This window comes from Sesamum indicum, linkage group LG16, assembly GCF_000512975.1.
Source record: "Sesamum indicum cultivar Zhongzhi No. 13 linkage group LG16, S_indicum_v1.0, whole genome shotgun sequence".
NCBI lineage: Eukaryota > Viridiplantae > Streptophyta > Magnoliopsida > Lamiales > Pedaliaceae > Sesamum > Sesamum indicum.
In genome coordinates, this window is record NC_026160.1 from 2,848,670 (window position 1) to 2,871,855 (window position 23,186).

The following is a 23,186-nucleotide window of genomic DNA, read 5'->3' on the forward strand; positions in this document are numbered from 1 at the left end:
AGCAATTGATATGAATTTTATCTCCAGAACATCGCCTCTTTTTAAGTGGGGGTTGTTTTGCCATGAATCAAAGACCGTCCCACTAATCCACTCCGAAAGTTTTGAGATTTCCGGAAAACTCGGTGACATAGTATGAACTGAAGCAAGAGCTCCAAAATCATACCATTCTCTGACATCTTCTGGTTTAGACCCTTCTAGCATCCAGACTCTGTTATATTTTCCGGACGTTTTGATAATGGTCTTGCCTGGATTGACTCCTTTGCGGGAAATTAATTTTTCCCACATACATTGATAATCCTGCCAAGCAGAAGAAGATATTAATTCATTAGTATTAGCCTTAGAGGTGCCCGTCATTGGCCTAAGGCTAATCTCTCCCTCTTTAATCCCAGAGGTTTTGGGTTGACTTGAATCAACAGGAGTTTGCACTTCCTGAGACTCAATTGTTGCCGTTTCACCAGAGTCTGGTGATAGCCTTGTGCAATCGGTACTTGAATCCGATGCTACAGGTGTAGAGCCCTGTACTCTAAAGGCATGTTTTGGGTCATGCTCCCTCAACTCGTGAGTCATCCCGGAAGGTGATGCCTTTTGAATTGGTTCTCGTAAGTTGTTCCATAGCAAAGTGGATGCTAATAAGGAACTCCTTATTGCGACCTGGACCGTGTCTAGATCAGCTCTTTGGATTTGTCCGGCAACTTGAGCATTAACTGCTAGCTGTCTGAACTTTCTGTCAAGCTCCTCGAGGTTTTCTCGGAGGTGCCTGAGTCTCAACATGATGGAGTTTGCTTCAGATGCCTCCATCTCTTGTCAGGAAATCTGCAAGAACATTCTCATGAGATTTTATATCGACAATATTATAACAATAATATTGGCATTCTGCTTGCCATCTGATAATACGAGCTTTCTCTAGTTTTGATTCTAATTTATTTTTTAAGAAAGCCTTGACATTAGTATTATCAACTTTTAAAGTAAATTCCTTAGCAAGTAAAAATAAAGGCTATTTTTTGAAAGCCTTCCAAACCGCAAAGAATTCTTTCTCGTTTATGTGCCAAACTTTGGCTTGTTGTTCTGAGAACAACCCTCCGGTATATCTACAAGGTTCTTCCCCTGTAGTTGTCTTCTTCATGAGCACTGTCACCCATCTATAATCATTGGCATCTGTGTAGACTACCAATTCATCCCTGTCATGCGATATAGCAAGCTTTGGAAGGTTACTGCAAACTTGTTTCAGCTCACGAACCCTTTTGGTGTGGATTTCTTCCATTTCCACTTTGAACTCTCCGTTTCTTTCAGAAGTGGTCGGAAATCCTTTCTGTATCTTGCAAGATCCTTAATGAAGATTCCTGCAAAATTAACAACTCCCAAGAAGCTTTGCAATTGCTTCTTGTCTTTGAGTACATCTGGAAAATTGCGGATTTTTTCCACAATATGGTCCTGCAACTCAATTCCTGTTTCGTCAATATGGATTCCTAAAAATTCAATCCTATTGACTGCAATAGTAGCTTTCTTTTAAGAAAGTACTAAACCCTCCCTATAGCATGCATCAAAAAATATTTCAAGATGTCTAATATGTTCATTCATATTTTTTTATGCAATCAATATGTCGTCAATATAGACAAACATGAATTCGATGTAATCTTTAAAAAGATTATCCATTTTTCTTTGGAATATCTGAGATGCGTTAGCTAAACCCATTGGAAGCACATTCCAGATATACTGTCCTTGAGGTGTGGAGAATGCAGTGAATTTCTTTGATTCATTCTCCATTTTAATCTGATAAAACCCAGATTTGCAATCAAATTTAGAAAACACTTTTGCCTCTTTAATGCAATCAATTAAGTGTTCTCTACTAGGAATGTAATAACCATCAAACTCTAATATCTTATTAATACCTTGATAGTTAATAACCAACCTGGGTTTACCTCTCTTAATCTCGCCATGGTTTCTTACCAGAAATCCAGGACTACTGTAGGTAGAGACTCCAGGCTCGATGAGTCTAAGATTGATATGTTCTTTGATTATCATCTGCATATCCTTCTTAACTTCCATGTTCATCTGGATAGGTTTGTATCGAACATACTCGTATTTGCATTCTTCTTTGACCTTCAAAGTAGCTTCGATCTTGTTCCTATCCTACCAAGCCAGAGGATTTTCACTGAAGTTCCTCTGGATGAGCCTCTTTACATTTTCAAGAGAAAGCTTGCTCTCTTCACTGGTATCTAGCGATTTCGTTTCCAGTAGTGCTTCTTTAAGGTTCAGAATTTCCTCTTCGGATTCATTATAAAAGCTATCGCTGTCTAAGAGTCCTTGTTGCCTGAAAGACAAAAGAACTTTACCAAATTTCCTCTTATCCTGCATTTTTGGATGAGTTAATCTGGAATCAAAATCACCACATTTGCTGCGAAAATTTATTAGCATTATTCTGTTAAATGCCTTTTCTCTTCGCAACACCTGTATCTCACTACCACAGTTAGTACAAAAGATTAACAGATTCCTTTGATTATCCTGCATATATCTTGCAAATGTTTGAATGAAATTGATACCTAGCAAGATATCGGCACCTGTATCATGAAAGTAAATAGGAGGTGTTTTTACCCTAAACCAGGGTGATCCGAATGCTCCTCCAATCATGATCTTGGCTTCTCGTATTCCCTTATTGAGTATCAGGATTTTTTTTGAAAAATCCCTTCCTGCAATGACGGGTAAGGTTTCCCTTGCTTCCTTAGGGAAAACTCCAGGTTTTGCCGTGCAAATACCTGATCCTGAATCAATATAAGCTGCAAAATACTCCGTCTTATATTGATCATATAACATACCAACAGATATGTATATAGAAAAGGGACTCGTCATTCAATCCTTATGGTGACACCATCAAGACTGAATTCCATTCCATTACTTTTTCTTCCCCATGGTTTATGATCTTCGAGGAAACTTAACCCCAAAGTCATATTCCCATTTTCTCTTCCTGCAACACCTGCAACTAAAATTTCATGGCCTGCTATTTCTAACATGCCTTCATATCTTCCAACAACAGGTTGCTGCAAATGATATAAGATATCACAAGGGAAAAAATTATCTTTCTTAGTGATGTCAAATATAACTTGTATTTCTTTCCATCCTTCAAGGCATCTAAGTTTTACGTTATCTACCCTAATCTCTTGAGGAGTTAAAGCTTTTAATAATTCTTTCTCTTTTCCTTTATAGCCTGTAATCCTATCTTCCGAAAAGGACATTCGACTACTGAAATCAGTTCTAGAGCTAAGTGTTTTATCTAAAACTGAGTGATCTTTTATAATGATATCAACACCACCTATTCTAGGTATCCTAATAGGATCTGGTGTCATGACCTTGGCGAACTCCTTGAAAATTCTAGGAATCTCAATATACTCTTTCCTAAGAAACAAATCTGAATGATGTGTATTGGAAAGGGCATATGCAATTCTATAAGTTATAGAATACGGTCTATTTCCTTCTCTCATTAGATCTTTTCTTTTAAAATCTTGATGAAGGGTTAAGACTCTACTAAAATCCTGGTCTGCTAGGTTGTATGCAATCCTAGGATGAATATCAAACATCAGTTTTCCTGCATACAAGTTACCTATCATTGTTCCAAGACAACCATCTCTTAAGTTATTGATTCTTCTATCCATTATTGATAAATGTATTTCTGAATCAATTCCTTCCTTAAAAGTTGCTTTTATTACTACTTCAATAGTTCCTATGTGGATCCATTTCATAGTAATGGCTACTTCTTCTCTAAGCTTACTCAATTCTTCAAGAATTTCTTCTTTAGGAATTAACTGCATTTCCATCACATTACCAGTAAGTTCCATAGGTATAGCAAACTCACCTGAACTTACTTTGTAGATTATGTGATGCTTCCTTTGGTTTAGTCCTATCTGGTTCAGGACATTCCCAATTCCTCCAATCCTAAATCCATCATATGGGCTGAGGTTGGAATCTTGCCGCATGATTCTTTCCATGGTTTTGTTTGACACCGTCATTCTAGAAAAGAATCCTAATAGGCTTTCGGAGGTTTGAAGCCTATCTCCTTCGTTTTAGTTATTCTGACTCGGTTGAAGATCCATCCGAATCAGTCTCTATTTCCTCCTCATAGACGCTTTCGTCTGAAGGAAGATCTTCGAATTGGTAGATGGGTACCAAGTCACCATAGTAAACTGCATCTAGGATGTCATCCGTGGCTTCAAATCTTCTTAATTCACCATGTTTCTGCGGACAATCGGGAGATATATGTCCTTTTGCTCCGCAAGTCCAGCAATTGCAATCTTTAAAACTCTCATTGGCTCGGGTATGGGCCCGTCTGAAAGTTCTTCTTGTAGGGGTTCTTCCGGTGGATCATGCATCTGTTCGTGTAGATCCTTGGGATGAAGCCCTTGTTGGTCCTGTTCTTTGTCCAGATTTGTATGTTCTGGCTTTGGACTTGGACCACCATGATCTCCGTTGGGAAAAGATTCTTTTGGAACTCCTAGTGTAGGAGTCACTATTCTGCTTCTTCCTTTTCTTTGGCTCACTTGATTCTCCTATAATAGTTGGAAAATCATTGTTATCACAATAGAGAGGGGTTCGTTTGATTTTACCTCTCAGTCTTTTCATGTTCGTCTGGATGGATGCTTGATAACACCAATCCTTCAACTTGTCTTTAAGGAAAGACATTCTCCACCCCACTGAATCTAGCTGTCCTTCAGGTACTTTGTATGATTGGATCAACATTTTCCTCCATGGACTGCATATTTTTGCGAAGAACATTAGAGCTGCTACTTCTGTTGCTACTCCACTTTGGAAGAAATACTTGCGGAACCAATAGATATATTCATCTACTGCGCAAATACTTCTTAATTCGAGGCTGAAAAGAGCTTGTGCATATTCCCTAGCTTTTTCTGCCCTACTTCCTTCGAAGTATCCATCTCCGATGAAGTGTATCTTGATGAGCCTTCCTAGCCAGTCAGCTATCGCGCCTTTCGAATCTCCGGCAAGGATGCTGGCTTTGGTATCTTCTGGAGTGTTATCCCATCCGATTTTTACAGATCCCTCCAAGCTCAACTCCACAAGCTTTATGAAGTTTTCTTTGTCGAGCTCTAGGATAGTTGCTGCTATCTTGCTTGCTGCAATCCATTCGTCTATCAATTTCTCGGTATTTCGGAAATCGATAATATCCAGATTTAGTATAGCGCCGTATGGATGTAAGGGCTGGAGCATGGTCCTTGCCCAAGGTGTATTCTCCGGCACTCTTTTTGGATTTCTTCCTGGATTTCCCTTTAATCTGGTTCCCACAAATGTTGGTGTGGCATTAGTGTGGAAATCCGCACTCTCCCTCATCAGTTGATCCTGTGGAGGATCATTAGAACATGTACTTCCTTCCGGCAGTGGTAGTGCTGGAGTGATCTCATTTGTTTGGATATTGACTAAATCCACGATCCCGAGTTGGGAAAAGGATTCCGCCAGTTCTTGTAGATCTGAAAGATCTGCTCTTGTTACCTTCATTATTTTATAGATCTGATAGATGCAATGATCAAATCTTCCCTTGACTTTGGCTTTGGAATCTCCGTGGCCTTCCCCTTCTGGTGTAGAAGAGGTACTGTTCCGAGGGCGTCCCTGATTTGCTCATGTCTGGATCTAGATGTTTCAAGGTTCTCCCTCAGATTTTTCTTCAGATCTGTAATTTCTATCCTCAGATCTGTAAGGCCCTTGTGTAGATCCGGAAGGATCTTAAGTATCTCGTCCATCTTTTGGCTCAAAGATTCTATTTTCATAGGTATATGTATTAACCAATGTCCATAGTCTTGAACCGTCTTTTGTATCTCCCTCAGATCTTGGGAGATCTTTGATGTATCTGGCTCGAGTTCATTTCATTCAGTCATAATTTTTAGAACTGTAATTATGTAGGAATTTACCCGTTCCATTTCTCCTGGCTAGAATTCTACCATGAACTTCAGTGGAGTGTATGCGTCTCACTGCATTTCCTGGTAGTACTTGTCGAACTTCAAAATTTCTCAGCCACTCTCGTTCTTCTTCTGGCGTGAGAAGTTTTGGATCAATCCTCTTGGGACTGTTGTCACACTTGTCAAGAATTTTCATGAGAAATTCTCTTCTTTGTATTTCCAGAATCTGGAAATATTCCCTGTTTTCAGAGCAACTCGAACTTTCGTTCGGTTCCATTTTTATCTTGAAAAGTCTCCTCCATTAATGGATAAGTAATATCAAAATGTAATATAATCATATATTTCTTCAATAAACCTAGGCTCTGATACCATTCTTAGCGAGCATGAATGGAAAATATGCATTAGAATGCAAAATAATTGAAACTGAACTAAATTGCACATTTTAAAGCTAAAAATGGGTAAAATTGTCCAAAAATTGGCCAGATTTGTGCGGAGGACTAAAATTGCGAACTTTTTGAAACTTACGGGACTAAAATTGCCAGTCCTATAGTTACGGGACCGAGAACGCCACCCCCTTACTTACAGGACTATTTTTGCAATTACGCCTTCATATAATAAGCATTGTATTTTATCAACGATAGATGTTTACGAGTCTATGCACTTTAGCAGGTGCTTGACATGGGTTGTCTAGTTTATTGAACAAATTCGTAGGAGTTATCTTATGGAAGCCACATGATATAATCAATATAAATAGAACTCTTAGGGGTGTGATAGTATTGTAATTAGTCTTTTGACTTAAAAACCACAGTAGCCTTATGTATTAGCAGTTGTATCTTGATCTTGGCGGATATAGTTTCATGTATGCATGGTTGTTAAAAACCATGTACCCTTGCAGACAAAACATGCATGGAAGTTGGTTTGTTTTTAAGAAATGATCTATCACTCATCATGAGATGACATTGATATGCTATGTTGTCTAGGTTGTGTACTCTATAGAAGTTTGCGTTTACGTTTGTTGATAAAAAAAGACACGAGTTTCCTATGTTGGTCTAGGAGACACACAAGTAAGTGAATTCATGGATATCAAAGTCTATGATGAGAATCGGTTTAGAATTTTATGTCTTAGACATTGATAGGAGATGGCTTTATAAAAAGACCATATCTATATGGTTTGCGGAGCTGTCACGTTGACACAATTAATTTTGGACTCGGTTAAATTAAACAAATCAAATAGCATGTTAATAACAAAATAAAAAAATCAAGTAGTTTCTACAACTTTATTTATTTTTAATCAAATCAAATAATTTGTACAATTTTTTTATTTTTAATCAAAGAATTATTTTGATTTGTTAATAACATGAATTAAACATGAATTGTACAGCTTTATTAACATGAAATGTACAACTTTATTTTATTTGAAATTAGAAAAATATTTATATTTACCTTAACTATTACTTCAAAAAAATTATGCGTTTACAAACAGCGTGCGGTAGTTGCTAGAATGAAAACAAATTTTTAATGATAATTGATAATTAATATAGATAATTAAGATGCTGAACAGTCTTTATTATATTACACTACAAGTTAATTGCCTAGATAATTTTTTTAAGTATTTTCATCGTAATTGTTTCTTTAAATTATATAGAGTATTATACATATTAAAACTTCTTGCCTAAAGTTAAGAGCCCGGAAAGTTGAAGGATTTTGTCAATATTTAATCTACATATTAAAATTATTTATTTTTAATTTAATAATTAACTACATATTTAAGAAGTTTTACAAATATTTTTAAATTTTCATATTTTATTCCAGATGAATGTATATTATTTTTCGGTAAATTATGAAGAAAAAATATAGAGAAAGAGGAAACTGGATAATAAATTAAATAAAGGTAGTATAGAGTGTGTTACAAAAATCATATCCAGATGTGTTATAAGGTAGTATAGAGCATGTTACAAAAATCATATCCAGATGTGTAACAAAGACCGTTCTAATAATGATTAAATTTAATTTAATTTAATCGTTCCAAAAATAGGTCCAAATTCATATTTTGTATTTGGACCACGCTTGTAATGGCCTCTCATGGCCTATAAAAATACACGTTACAATTTTTAAAAACTGTTCTAAATCAATAATTTGATCGTTACAAAAACTGTTACGATAAATTTTTTTTTTTTTTATAATCTAGGTATAATAATAATAGCTATAGTATAAAGTTATTAGAAGATTTGAAAAGTTCTTCAATTTTTATATGTATATGATAGATACAAAAACAACAATAATAACAAAAACGACAACAATAATAATAATATGATTTTGTCTTTAGGACAAGGGTCATTTGGAGTAGACGGTCCATTTGGTAAAACCAACGAGATAGGCAAGTGAATTTTTTTTTGGTAAAATTGCAAAATTGGTCCCGTAAGTATGAGGGGGTAGCATAATTGGGACATAAGTACAGGGCGGGAAATTTTAGTCCTGTAAGTATTGACTTTTTGGTAATTTTGGTCCTTCCGACCAAAATTGTCCAAAAACGCGATGGAGAGATTGGGGCTTAGGGTTCCGACGTCTACGTTTGCAACTTAAACACATAGGAGCTTGCGTGGTGATTGACGTGACTTTAGACGGAAAAAAGAGGACAACAAGGCATAAATTACACAGTCAGCAGCACACGTGGCCTGACACGAAGGAAAAAAAATTAATGACGTGGCACCAATGTAAAAAACTGAGGAGTTGAAAAGAGAGCTGTAAAACAAAGCAGCAAAAGTTCAACCCCAAATCAAAAGAATCCTAAAAATGCTTCTTTCAACTCCCACAAACAACTGATTGTCGATTGAGGAGGAAGAAACCCCCACTTCGAGATCCTGAGTTTAACGATTTTCCTCCATCTACGTACGGTAAGTTTTGTATGTTTTCAAAAAATCTGAGTTTTACCGTTAAATCTAGGGTTTTTTGTGGTCTCAAAAAATGAAAACGGTCCATTGTGTTTTTATTTTGAAATCTCCAACACTATGGTCTCATTGTGTTGTTATAGTCTTGAAAGAAACAATGGATGATTTTTTTTTTTTCTGTCAGTCTACTGAATATTTTAGTTTGCCCATGTGCGTGTAAATGTATTCATTTTCTAAAATTATGTGTAAATGTATCTATTATGTTTTGTTTTTTGTATGATTTTTTATGAATTTATCTATGATTAAACTTTTTAACATGTTAACTTGTTCTGCTTTGACTTGTTCTGTTTTCTATTTTTGTATGAGTTTTAACTTGTTTTGTTTTGTGTTTGTTTTTTTGTGTTCCTTTATTTTTTTTCTTTCACATAATAATGACACTATGATAGCAACCATTACATTACATTTTTGGGGGGAATGTAATGTACAAATTTGATTATGACGATGTGTATGAATTGTCTATTTCAAAACGAAATGCAATGGCTAGTGAGGTGGGCTATTTTGGGAATAGGACATATTTCACAAAGCTTGGAGATGTGTATTACAAAGTAGATATACCGATGATGTTTTGTTTGATGTGTGTATTGGTATTGCTCCTAAAAAAGAAATCGATATATATGTTGAAGTTGATGGAAACGTTATGGGTAGTCAGGTTGGTGAATGTAGTACTCAACCTCAGGAGGGTGGGTTAACTGAAGAGGGTGAAAATTCGAAAGAATCTGAATCCTTTGAAGATAGTGACTATGATTTGAGAGGAGATGAATACTCAAAATACAAGAGAGTGCATTGATGAAGAGGCTCTGGAAAAACAAATAGAAAGAGAGGTAGAAGAAACTAATATGAAAGAAAGAATGAAAAAAAATAAAAGTCATGACAAGGGTAGCAATGAAGAGGGTGAGGAAGACCTGTTTGGGAGTGAGGATGACTTTCAGAGTGAAAAAGGGTCTAATGATGATGAAACAATAGAGCCAAATATTGTTTTCAATCCTTAATAACTTTTTTGCAAGGGATGCAAGAACGAAACCTGATGTATTTGAGGAAAACAAGTTGTGGTAAGAAACTTCAGCACCCATTCATTCCATTTTAATTATACATATTCTAATACTTGATATTGACTGTTTTTTCAGGGCATGAAGGAGCAATAACTTTCAAGTATTGCAGTCCATCACAGAAGCCAACAAACTATAGCTTCAATAAGTAATTCTCAAGTAATTTCAAGATTTTATTTATCATTCACTTATTCGATTTATTTCATTCTCCTTATAGAAAATACCCAAATCATTCAAGCCACCCCGGTATAAACAAAAAGTTGCACACAAAGAATTATGGAAGCCATCATACAAGTACTCCACATCCTAGGAAGAAGATGCAGCTCAAAGCTTTAGGCCTCCTCCACCAATGGAGAGGATTGCATTAGGAAAGAAATATCTAAGGTACTTTTTTCGGAACCTGCCCAAGTGATAGATTCATCCACTAATAAGGAAACTGATATTCCTTCCTATCATCTTGCCACTTCACCAACTAAAAAACATGTTACTACCCTTGGCCTTATTTTTAAGGGAAATTCCATTAACTCAAAGTTGTCTTCTACTTCCTTAAGCCACTTCTAAACTACTATCAGGTCATGGTTTCCATCAGAAAGGTTGGGACATGTGCTTTGCTCAATGCCTCATAGTGAACTTTTGTTCCAACGTTTGCAGGGGGTTGTGGTTCCCAATGAGCTGGTTGCTATGGTTTGAGCTCTTGCAGTCGCTATGGCCACGAGGTCCCATTGCTTATTCTTAGTTGGTTTTCTTGTGGTGAATGATATAGAGGGAGCTTATTGTAGTTGTCTAGGGGGTTTGCATAACAAAGGTTCTCTATGGTTTGCTTAGGTCTACCAGCCATCACTCTACCAAAAGGGAAGTAGGGCTTTAACATTCGACATAAGGATCGAAAGAAAATTTTAGATTGGATATAACATTTACATGTACAAGTTCTACTAGAATTGACAATCAACAAATAAAGAGTACAAAAATATCCTGCCTCATAAAACAAACACATATACATATGTATTAAATACTTAATATTTCTAACTTAGATTATTCGAACGTAACATTTAACAACCTATCGCTGGACAAGTAAGTCCATTATCAACTGAAAATTAAGTAATGCAAAGAAAAGAAATGATGGAGTGTAGCATTTGAAACCTAAACAATGTACTATACGAATCTACTCCATAAGCATAGAATAGATCTCAAAATATTTGAGAATCAAACAATCACTATAATTTCAATCGAAAAATAAAAGGATTAGCTTAACATAGTAATGGAATAATTCATAAGAGAAAGTATAATTCCATTAGAAAATCAACAATGTATCTAAAGGAAAGATGTAAAGAGAGGATAAAAGATCATTCAAGACGTATAAAATGCCTCTCTATTTATACTACAAGTACCCTATGAACTTGGATCCAAAAGTGGGGTAGATACATAATTGCCCTAAAAGGAGTGAAGTAATCAATTCTTTGATTCTAGCAAACCTTCTAAACAAAAGAATTTCCTAAAATTAGTACAGCAATCATGCTATTTTCAATTGCAAAAGTTGTTCCTTTCCTTCTTCTGCACAGTTGACTACAACATTAAATATGGGCACATCTAGGGGTGTCAATGGGTAGGGTAAAATCCTATCTAGACCCATACCCATAAAACACCTATTATACAAATAATACCCACCGTACCCAATTCCCTCAAGACCCAGTGCTATTATTTTGGATCGGATGTTTTGGGTCTGGGTAGCTAAAAAAGACTAAAAAATTTTTAAATTAAATTAAATTCTTTTCTTTATATATTTTATTTTTTCCATTAATTTATTAATAATTCATATTGGGACCAATTCACAAGTAACACCTTTTGCAATAGAATTTTTTGTAATTCATATTGTGAACCATCTCACAATCTAATGACTACATTACATTTTCATATGGTGGTGATTTGGGTGAAAGCTGAAACGAGAATTTTATCCTCGATACAATGGTTCACCAAGTAAAATAAGTTTAGAGAGAGAGAATTTTGGGAAGAGAATATAATGAGTAGTCAACTCTAGTGAACAGTGAATTATGTGTAAAAAATAAATTCCTGTTTTGCTTTTATAACTAAATGTGTATTAATCACATTTCCATCACTTTCATTAGAGATTAACTTATTAGTAAATAAATTAATAATGCTACCCAAACTCAAAATATCCGACAATTAGTAGTGGTTTCTAACAAATATGAGACACAAAATAAAACAAAGTCAGATGCAAGACAAGCATGTTAGGGATTGTCCTAAAAGAATTTCTTTTGCTTATTCACCATACACAAACAAATCACAAGAGTTCATGAATCTAATATTAAAACAAATCAAAAGAGTTCATGAAAATAATATTATTCATTTTATTTAGAAATAGATTTATACATATCATGATAATATTATTCATTTTATTTAGAAATAGATTTATACATATGATATATGTATGTTGAATGGACGAAAAGGTTCAATAGATTTTTATGACAGCAAGTTTAAAATTCATAAGCAATGTTTTCGATAACATCTTTAATGAAGAGATTCTGAGCATTATAAGAAGATCCACCTTCCATTAAAGCCATCCTGCTTTTGTTCTTCATCTCCTTCACCTTCTGCCTCACCCCACTTCCACTCTCCTCCGCCATCAGTCGCCTTATCGCTGCCTCTATCTCCTCGGCCCCCACAATTTCCGGTGGCTTCTCTCCCCTAAAGTCCTTCTTGTAGTCTATCCTGATCGCCTCGGCCATCCCCAGCTCCTTAACCAATTGAAAAGCATTCAGCTGCTGCTCAGCATGTAGTGGAAACGTAGCCATCGGCACGCCAAACCAAATGCTCTCCAATGTCGAGTTCCAGCCACAATGCGACACAAATCCCCCCACCGCCGGGTGGGACAGCACTGCCACCTGCGGCGCCCATCCGATCACTTTACCAATCCCTTCAGTTCTGTCCAAGAACCCTTCTGGTAGCACTTCATTAAAATCTTCATACTCGGTCGGCAATTGCATCACTCCCTTCTGTCCCGGCTTTCTTAAGGACCACAAGAAACGGCTACCACTGTTCTCCAGTGCCAACGCGATTTCTTTCACCTGGGCTTCCTCGAAACTCCCCATACTCCCAAAGCACAAGAAAATAACCGAGTTTTCGGGCTGATCGTCCAGCCATTTCTTGATGTCTTCATCAAACGACTGATCAGAGCTCGATTTCATAATAGGGCCTACAGGATAAACTTTTGGTTTCTTAGTGGCAGCTAGTAGAGATTCAATCGCGTAGGATTCAAGCTCGTAGAACGTGTTCACCATAATCCCTTTCGTCTCTGTCAGTCTCTTGAAGTTACTCACTAAGACAGTGAACAGGGGACCTTCTTCTACAGACACAGCAGGCAATACTTCTGCTGGAACAGGATTGGAGAAACATGGGACAGACAATTCAACGTCGGAGAATTTGTATTTTGCTAGATCTTCATGCTGCTCGAAAATGAGCGGGACGAGATGGCAAACCAGGGCTAGTGTAGAAGCACTGGAAGTGTAGAAAGCGTAAGCAGGAAGGTTGAACTCATCTGCGACTTCTATTAATTTAGTGCAGAACATGTCGAGCACAAGGCCTGCCAGCTGAGAACCGGGCAGAGATGGCTGTTTGATTAGATTCGAGACTATATCTCTAATATGTGTAAATTGATAATTGATTAAATCCAACATTTTGAACAAAGAGGTATCGTCTAGAGTTGGCAGGTTTATGAACCGTAAACGCGAATCTGAGGAGATGTTTTTTGTGTAACTATCCACAGCACTGTCTGTCGGATGCTTCATGATGAGTACGGTGATGGAGAGGCGGCCGTCGCGGTCAAGGAGGAGCTTGGCCATCTCCACGGTGGAGACAAGGTGGCTCAGCCCCGGAGAGGGGACGAATACCAATTCAGCGTTCTTGGTTCCCATGATCACTAATGGCTGTTTGCTTGGAGTTTATTGATGGGATAAGATAACGAGAGGACTTCAGGTTGGCGTTGGCTGGTAGTTATATATAACCTCTTAGTCTATTTTATTTTTAATATTTTTTTGTTACTTTCTTTAATTATTGTAAGATATCCAATAAATATAATTGATTGGACTTAAGTAGCAACTAACTATTACATGTTAACCATCCCACAGAGTTGATCGTACGGGATTGGAATGTTATTCTAAAATATGTTGTCTTTCGTTTCATGTAATATATACACATAATATGTATAAAAACTAGGTAAAAAAAAAATTTGGTCCATTAACTTTATCCACGGTTAATTTTAGTACACTAACTTTCATTGTTAGCACATTTTGACCAATAATTTACAGAAATTGGTCAATTAAATATAAATTAGGATTTTATTGTCAATTTTTCAATTAATTTAAATATTTCCACCGAAAAATTGCTAACTTGGCAAGGACATGGTGAAAAAGCAGCCAGTATAGCCACGTGTATTTCCACGTAGACAATGACGTGTATATCTTGTCAAATTCTTCAGAAGCGGAACTCCCCAAATTCTTCGGCCCTAATTTCTCTCCCCTCTTTTACGATTCACTCTATTATTTTGTGAAATCTAAAATATTTGCTACTAAAATGGTGATGATGAGAAACCCATCCTCAATGGAGATTATTTTTCCCTTTTTATTAGTTGGCAATTGGCTTTGGGAGGAAAACTAATATTTTTCCCTTCAAAAATTGCCACCTCAAGTGTCATTTAACATTATAGTGCCACATGGGACTAAAAATCCCCAAATTAAAGAGCATGTGCAATTTTACTGCAAAAAATCCAATTTTCGTTCTCCACCGTGCTTAATTGACCCATTTCTGTAAATTATTGGTCAAAATGTGATAATAACAAAAGTTAGTGTACTAAAATTAATCGCGAACAAAGTTAATGGACCAAAAATTTTTTTTTCTCTAAAAACTAATATTATTTATTTTATTTTATAGAAAATTTTATGCACGTGATGTATATATATAAATAAAGGTAGAACATAATTAAAAATAAAAATTTAATTAGTGTTTGTATGTAAGAGTGGTTGTTTTTACTTGTTATTGTAATTTTATCATGTACCAAACACTCTTGACATGTTCATTTTTTATCTTTACATACATACTGTAGACATTTGAAATTTATTATATTTTCTCATGAATTTTACATTTTTTATAAAATAAAAATATTAATTTTTTAAGACATTTAACAATTCAATTATAGCAAATATTTAGTATAATTCAAATCTTGTCATACTCATAAAAGATGTAAATACTAATTATTTGATAGAAGTTAAATGCAATTTATCTCATACAAGAAATATCCAGAAAAACCTACCTATGAACGAAAGGGAGGGACGGGGTACTAAAAGAGTAAGGGGAATGGGGAATGGGGAAGGGGGCGGCGAAGGAAGGAGAGGGGGGTTGCTACAACCCTAGTGAGGGGGCTGATGGTGATGGGAGAAGGTTGGGGATGACACACAGAGTTTTTTATTCTGTATAAATATAGTTTTTTAAATAACAGGTAAATTATTTAATTTTAAAAAATATAGGGAGGTAAATTATTATTATTTTATCGGGACAGTAATTTGTTTATTTATAATATTATAGGAATGTATATTGCATTAAACGATTTAATTTAATTACAAAACTAAAATGAATAATTTATTTATTTTAAATATGTATGAGAAGAAAATTATTGACACAACTATTTAAGTAAAAAGATAGTTATTTACTTTATTGAAAGATCTTAAACATTAACAAATAGGATACGCAATTTATGCGTAGTCTTTTACATGACATGTGAAAATGACGGGCCATTTGTTTGTTGTGAAAGTTCCTTTTCCTCATGCAGGTTGACGGAATTACTTCACGAGTATCTCTCGCTAATAAAATTGTTCCTTTAATCGCTAATGACGTCTGATTCAATGATCGAAGTTGAGACTTTATGATCTTAGAGGTTAGGAGTTTAAATCCTATCATATGTGTGGGATATTATTTCTACTTTATATATAATACGTATTGTCTACTATAATAGTCGGTGCTGGTTAGTTTTAGTTTATTCGACATTATTGTTCAGGATGTGATTGTTGTAATGATTCTTATTAGATATTGGTATTCAACATGAATGATTGTAATCGATTTACTTCAAACTAGTTATAGCTCATGAGTCTTGCTTCAAAAAGATTATTCCTTTATTGTAATAGTTTTTGTTAGATATTGATATTCGACATGAATGATTGTCATCAATTTAGTTTAGAAAAAAATGCAAGCAACCCCCTTGTGATATTGTAAATGAGTAAATTACCCCCTTATTAAAAAATAAATAGTGATGTACCTCCCTGTATTTTTTAAAATACAACAATTTACCCTTATATGATTTCTGAAATAAAGCAATTTACCTCCATGTTTAAGGAGGTAAATTACTTTATTTTAAAAAGTAGAAAGGTAAAATGCTGTATTTTTTTATAGGAGGGTAATGTGCTCATTTTCAATATCGCATAGGGATAAATTGCTATTCACCCATTTATTTTAATTAGTAACAGTTCATTCGCTTTTAATTTAAAAAAGATTATTCTTTTAATCAAAGTCAGACTAAACAGGAATTGGCATCGTGGCCTTGCTGTTAGATTATTCTTCCTTTGCTTAAACTTCAAATATAACCTTTTATATTTGAAATTGAGAGAAAATTTTAATCAGAATAAATTATAAATAAGTAATTTTGTAATTAATTAATTGCTTAGTTGAATTGAGAGAAAATTTTAATCAAAATAAATTATAATAAACCATTTTATATGAGTTTCACTCAAAACAAATAACTAAATAAAAAAACATTGGTTAAAAATCTTAACACTAATTGAGAAACATCTATTGGCTATGTCTTTATGAGTAATGTGAGATCTTTTAATTTTTTTTAATTAATATTTGTGATGATTAGAAAGATTAAAATAGGATTCAGATTAGAACTGCTTTGATTTGTTCACATCACATTATGAAGTATAAGTTTATTGGTAGATAGAATTAAACAAGAAAAGAAATAAATTGAAAACAAACATTATAATTTAGTGTAATTGACTTGTCTTGGTTCTTGGCTTGAACCAAGTTCATGTTAGAACATTCAAAGGAGAATTGTGAGGGAGAAAACAATATTTTCTTCAAATAAATATAAGCCCAAATACTAATTAATTGATCCAATCAATTAATTTAAACAAACTCAATACAATAATTTAATTAATTAAAGGTGTAAAGCCCAAAATCAATTAATCCAATTGATTAATTCTTCGATCTAATTAAATTAATTCCACCGATTCCATAGCGATTTGTGTGTGATTGTTTATGTTTACCCTCAGCTGGACTTAAGCTTGTGGCTGACATAATTCATTAATTAAATAAAATTTAATTAATTCTTTCCAATTAACCATTAACTGAAAATGCCCATCACTGTAGATGGCCGTCTAGCAACAATTTGTGGCACTAGAGACTAGGTGAATGTTTGCGTGATATTCAGGCTCTCGAGTTCCACACAAGTATGATCCTTCCATCGATCGTCTCCTGATCTTAGTCAACGGCATGGAGTTGAGCGTCAGTTCCCATACTGGACTAGGCAACTATGATTAATACGCGAGATGCGTTTACTCTATTGATTGACAAAGAAAATTATTCTTTAATCAAGCATTTGCTATGATTATAGATTTAGAGATTCTAAACCATCTCAGAGCGTATTGGAGAAATATCTATCATCTACTGACAAGGGACTGTTTCTAACTTAGAATCCACCATCCTCACTACATAATACAACTGCATTGGACAAGACTTATAACAACCACATCGAAGACATGGTTATCTCTTGTCAGATCCAAGATACAATCAACATATGTATGTGACTGCAATAATTTCTCAAGTCCAAGGACTAATCCCGTGCTAGCGTAGCCGAGAATTCCAATGATACAGACCAAGTCTCCAAAGATTCCATATGACGATTCCCGTAAATCAGTTTAGTCAGCTAACATTCTTTGTCAACTATCCCACTAAAATTACATAGACGTCCTACGTCTGTAGCTGATGAAACACGACACTCATTCAAAGAATACAATACTTTATGCAAGTCTCTATAGGACTCTCGATGTCCGTCTTGTTGTTCTCAACTTGGAACATTTTAAACCCACTCTCATAAGCTAGTTTCATAGTTGACATCCAAGGTGCAACCCAACTATATGGGTTTTTGAATTGGTCTATGATCATTTATTGTGACGTTAAAATACAGCTTAACATAATGAGTAAGCACAACAAACACTTAATGCCATAAATGAATGCTTACAACTTTTATTAAGTTAATATCACATTAATAAAAATTACTAAATAGTTCCTAAAACTACCAATCCAATTGGCTTTCTACTCATATATTCTAACACCAACCTCTGTTTTGTAGGTTAGTCACCCCTTAATTTTAGGATTTTCTTAAAACTTCTTCGACCTTTATGGTGTTACTTTACTCCACTACGCATCACACATTTTACTAGCTACAAGCCTTAATAAGCCACATTTAGCAGGCTCATTTTTCCTCATTTTCTGGGCTACAAGCCGCAAAAAGTTGCCTTCTTATTTAGGTTTGAAACATACAATTTACTAGCATACATGGGCAGAATTACTAACTACATTACCTTTATACTCGTTTTCATGCTTTGGTACTCGTTTACTTCAAATTTTCACCAGGCTGGCTAAGCTACCTAAAACCGAAGCCTGTTACACACTACTCTAAGGGAGCCCTGAAGCACACATACTCCACCAAAGCAGCCAGGAAATCTCCAACCAAGTTGCTCTCGTCGTCATCCAATAGTTAGGATTGGCTCTCTATTATAATCCAATCAAGGATTTGTTTCTTCTTAGTCGTTGTTTCTTCATTAGGGGGGAGTTCCTACTCAGGAAGTTAGGCGAGGGGCAACAGAAACTTAGAAGCAGAACTTGCTCTTAGCCCTCTTCGGAGGTGTGGGCAGCGAGTCAATAGGACACTTACCTTTGGGATCATTGGCTAAAATGGAGATAGATGGGGTGGATGGACGATTCCTGAGCATGGTGTGCTTAGTAGAAGAGTCGATAGCAGAAGTCTGTCCTGCTGTTTCCCTTTCTCAACCCAACCTTCCAGCAATTTAGGAAACATTTTCACTGGCAAGGTACTAACAAAAAAAATTAGTACCTTCCTATAAACTTATTCTTTTTAGAGGGAAAAAATATCAACAAGGCTTCAAGAGGTATACTAACAACATGGTCCATGTCCGCACTTTTGGGACTCAGGCCATAGCAATGGAGACGACAGGATGGGCTTATTTGAGAGGATCATAGGGATTCAAGCAGTCCAACTGGCTTTAGAAAGCAGTAGGGCGGCTGCGGACAGAATACTTGAGATAGTCAGGGAGGATTTGTTATCCACATAGGAGGAAACCTCCAAGGCACGGGAGATGAAATGAAGAAATATTTGCGCTTCAATTCCTTCATTAACGACTGAGTTGGAAAAAACTAAGCTTTCCCTTGGGAAGTGAAATAAAACAGGCAGGTCTTACTCTTGAGCATGAAGGAGTGGAATTAGGCAGCAGTAGGGATTCCCCTAGATTTTCGGCAAAATAAAAAAAGTAGATAGAATGCTAAAGGATTTGGGGCCAATAGGTTCGAAGAAAAATAAAAGAGCGCAACCACATCTGAATAAAATTCAGGGATGGGAAAACGTAGCCCAGCCTCTAGTTGGCTACATAAAAATAGCGAAAACCCTCAGGTGGTAATTTCGATCAAGCATCAGCTACACGAATCTAAATCATGAGATCATCAGTTATCCCATACTCATCCCTGAAACTCACCGCATCCTCAACATAAAAACGGCAATTGTAACTCTGAAAGGACTTAACCTATCAACCTAATCTATCTTTTACTTTTCTTCTTTCTTTTTCGTCCATACTGTTCTCCTCCTCTTCTTCAATCTTACCTCCATGCCGGGAGGTTGAATCAAAGGTAGTGTGGTTCTCCTTTTCCTTCCGAGAGAATCTAACAAAATCCACCAATAATCCTCAGTTGCTCTCACCAACACTCTCAGAAAACATGATTTGAAAAAGGGAAAAGGAAAGAGAAAAATTCATGAAGTAAGCAAGGATAGCTTGAGCGCCAGGAGAAAATTCGGAAACTTGCAGTGGAAAATCTAGAAATCAGTCATGAGATTTGCCAAATAAAAAAAGTGAAAAAAGGGAGGAGAGAAAAACTCACCCATGGATTTTTTTTTTTCCCCTAAAAGATTCGTAAGAAAAAGGGACATGAAATTCGCGCCTACCTTCCTTAAAGTGTAGGTAGTAGATTAGTCCCATCTACACAGAGCTCGGCTTTTTCTCTCCCAATTGTCACCTCTCTACCAATAAGCAAGTGTGTACTCCCTTCGCACCGCCAGGTCTTTTCTATCACTTTACTCTTGCAACTATCACTTACCTTTTGTAGATAGGTCTACATCCTACAAATCTGGATGTGTATGTGAGGCAATTGCGCCCCACATGGCTCTCCTCCAACAACACCACGAGACAAGCTGGGCAGCTTAGTTGGATTTTCGCTGTTGAACTAGAACGGGCGAAAAATATTTGTTTAGGAAAATCTTTTGCTGAACTATTTCTAACTACTCCGTCAATCTAATATTAAGTCTTGCACATCTGGAATAGGAAGGGGAATGATGATGCAACAGAGGTGAACCCCCACCGAGGTTTAATCTTGCTGGCTCATGAGTTTGTTTTGCTTACTCACCACACACAAACAAATCACAAGAGTTCATGAATCTAATATATAGATATATATATATATATATATGTAAATACTTGACCTTAGAGGTGATATAACTCCCTTGTTGCTTCTGTCTTTTGAAAATTGATTTCTCTACTTCTCTTGCGTCGCTTCTGGTTTTCTTTGTTTGTTCTAACATTTTTGCTAGACCTTTCAATGGATGGGTATTGCTCTACTCGGATTGTCAAATCCAACGGATATCCATAGCAATTTTTTCATCCCCTTACTCATACCCTACCCTATAATATACTTATAAGGTTTTACCCATAATATACTTGCTAGAATAGGCAATAATGAGATCATTGTTTTAGTAAATAATGCAGAAAAGGGTAGTGATATTGATGCACAAGAAGCTCAACAAACACTTGAAATAGGATAAGCTAATTTGAGAAAATCTGAAGGAAAGAAACAAATAATTGAGGCAAATCTACTCTCCGATGAGCTAGGACAAGAGTATCCAAAAGAATTGAGTAGAGTTTGGGTCTTACCCATTTGAGATCCACTAGATTTTATCTCTTCTACAATATATTTAAATTTATATTCAAGCTAACCAATTATGTTACACTTAATCATTAGTGAATTTTCATGACCCATCGGTCGATAAAATAAAAGTAAATACTTAAATTTCAATAGTTGCAAATTGATCATCCTTGAAATTTAAATAATGAACTTGATTTTACACAAATGATAGACCAATATTTATTTTAAATAAGAATCTTAAACTTGTTTTGGACCAATATTTGCTATTGTGGAAAGAAAGCAATGGTTCAAACTTCTTAGACTAACCAGAATCCAGGAGGAGGTTCCATTCCTATCAAGATTACAAGGTAATAAGCTCATATTATTTTCTAATCAGTTTCATTTTAATTTTTTTGAATTTTATTTAAATAAATTTAGTTTCGTAGAGAGGAAGGTGTGGCTTTTTTGCTTGGGAAGATCCTCCAATGTGTCTCGGGCAAAGACTGTAATTCCTAGACTGCTTGCAAGATGCTCTCGATTTGAAGAGAAAACTAGAAACATGAAGAAGGTTGAGGAAGAAATTATTCATTTGAGGAGAAGATGTATGTATTGGAAGATTATTGCACTTGTATTTTTCTTATTTTTTCTTATGACATGGTTTGTTTAATTGTTGCCTTTTGTTTTTGTTTTATGATGAAGAACAATTAGTATGTATGTTGTGGTTGTTGTGTACTATAAATCGAAGAACAATTTTTTAATTGATTGATGATCTCTGTTTTTTTGTTTTCTGATAAAGAATATTAGCATGTATGTTGTGCATTATTGGTTGAAGAACAATTTATGAATAATTGATGATGGCCTCTATTTTTTATAAGCCAAAAGAGAAAAAAAAAGAAAACAATGAATCTTCCTGTTTCATTTACCACCATTTTCATCCATTGATAGGTGATTGAACAATGAAAAAATGATGTAAAGAGAAAATCAAATGATGATGTACACAGAGGAGTGAAAAAAAAATATTGAGGTCACTGTCCATTTAGAAGCTCTGTTCCATTTAGAAATTCAGCCAACAAAAGAACAAAGTGCATTTAACTAACAAAATAACACCTGTTTTTAGCCAAAATGCAATTTTTCCATTGCTGCTGCAGTATATACATATAGGTTTTTCATTGCTGCTACAACATATATTGGTTTTCCATGAAACCAACAAACCAAAAATACAACCTAAATGTTGAAAAGCTCCAAAAACATTCAGCAATACATAAGTATTTCAATTTCCATCAACCAAACAAAATTCAAACATTGTTTCCTCTTCGTATTTTTTTCTTCCCTTTATCCTTGTTCTTATCCTTCTTTTGTTTTCCTTCATTCATTGCTTCACTTAGATTGGACAACGTGACGAATCTTTTTCCTTCCTTCACTATGGATGGTGTTGATCCTGAACTTACTTGTTCTTGAGTTGGCTTTTCACCGTCAACAAAAGAAGCTGGCTATTTGATCTTCACCCCCCTTTTGACATTGCTTAAACATTGTTGGTGCTGTTGTTGTAGCTTTTGGAGGTAATTTTTTAAAGCAAAGATTGGTGGGATATATCCCTGCACAAGTTTAAATTAATTAATTGAACCACAATATATGAAAGCCAAAAACCAAGATCACCTACACTCCTTGTTTTTCTATGTATGACCACATCTCCTTCATGCACATGCTCTTTTCCTTTTTCTTCGAACCTGGTAGAAGATTCTCCAACAATTTACAAACCATCATTTAATAAAATTTTTAACAAAAATTGTAATTATACCTTAAGTTTCTGTGGGATATTTGGAGCTTCTGCAACTGGTTTATTTGGAGATTCTTTCACAGGTTCATTTCTTCCCATAACCTGACATAACAACTATTAACAACTAATATGACATTAATAAAACAAAAATACGACTATTTCACTTGGCTTGCAGCATGAGTAACAAACTCTTTGCAGGTCCTAGCATTGTGTCCCTAAACACCACCTTTTCCATATTTTACAATAGTTTATTGCCTCTGTATTTTAT

At 35.3% G+C, this 23,186-nt stretch overlaps 1 protein-coding gene across 1 annotated transcript; it reads right to left on the bottom strand.

Moving 5' to 3' along the window:
* On the bottom strand, positions 12,348-13,904 carry LOC105178644 (anthocyanidin 3-O-glucosyltransferase 2-like). Its single transcript, XM_011102154.2, has one exon. It carries the CDS (start codon positions 13,818-13,820, stop codon positions 12,384-12,386), a length of 1,437 nt encoding a protein of 478 aa, XP_011100456.1. The 5' UTR covers positions 13,821-13,904; the 3' UTR covers positions 12,348-12,383.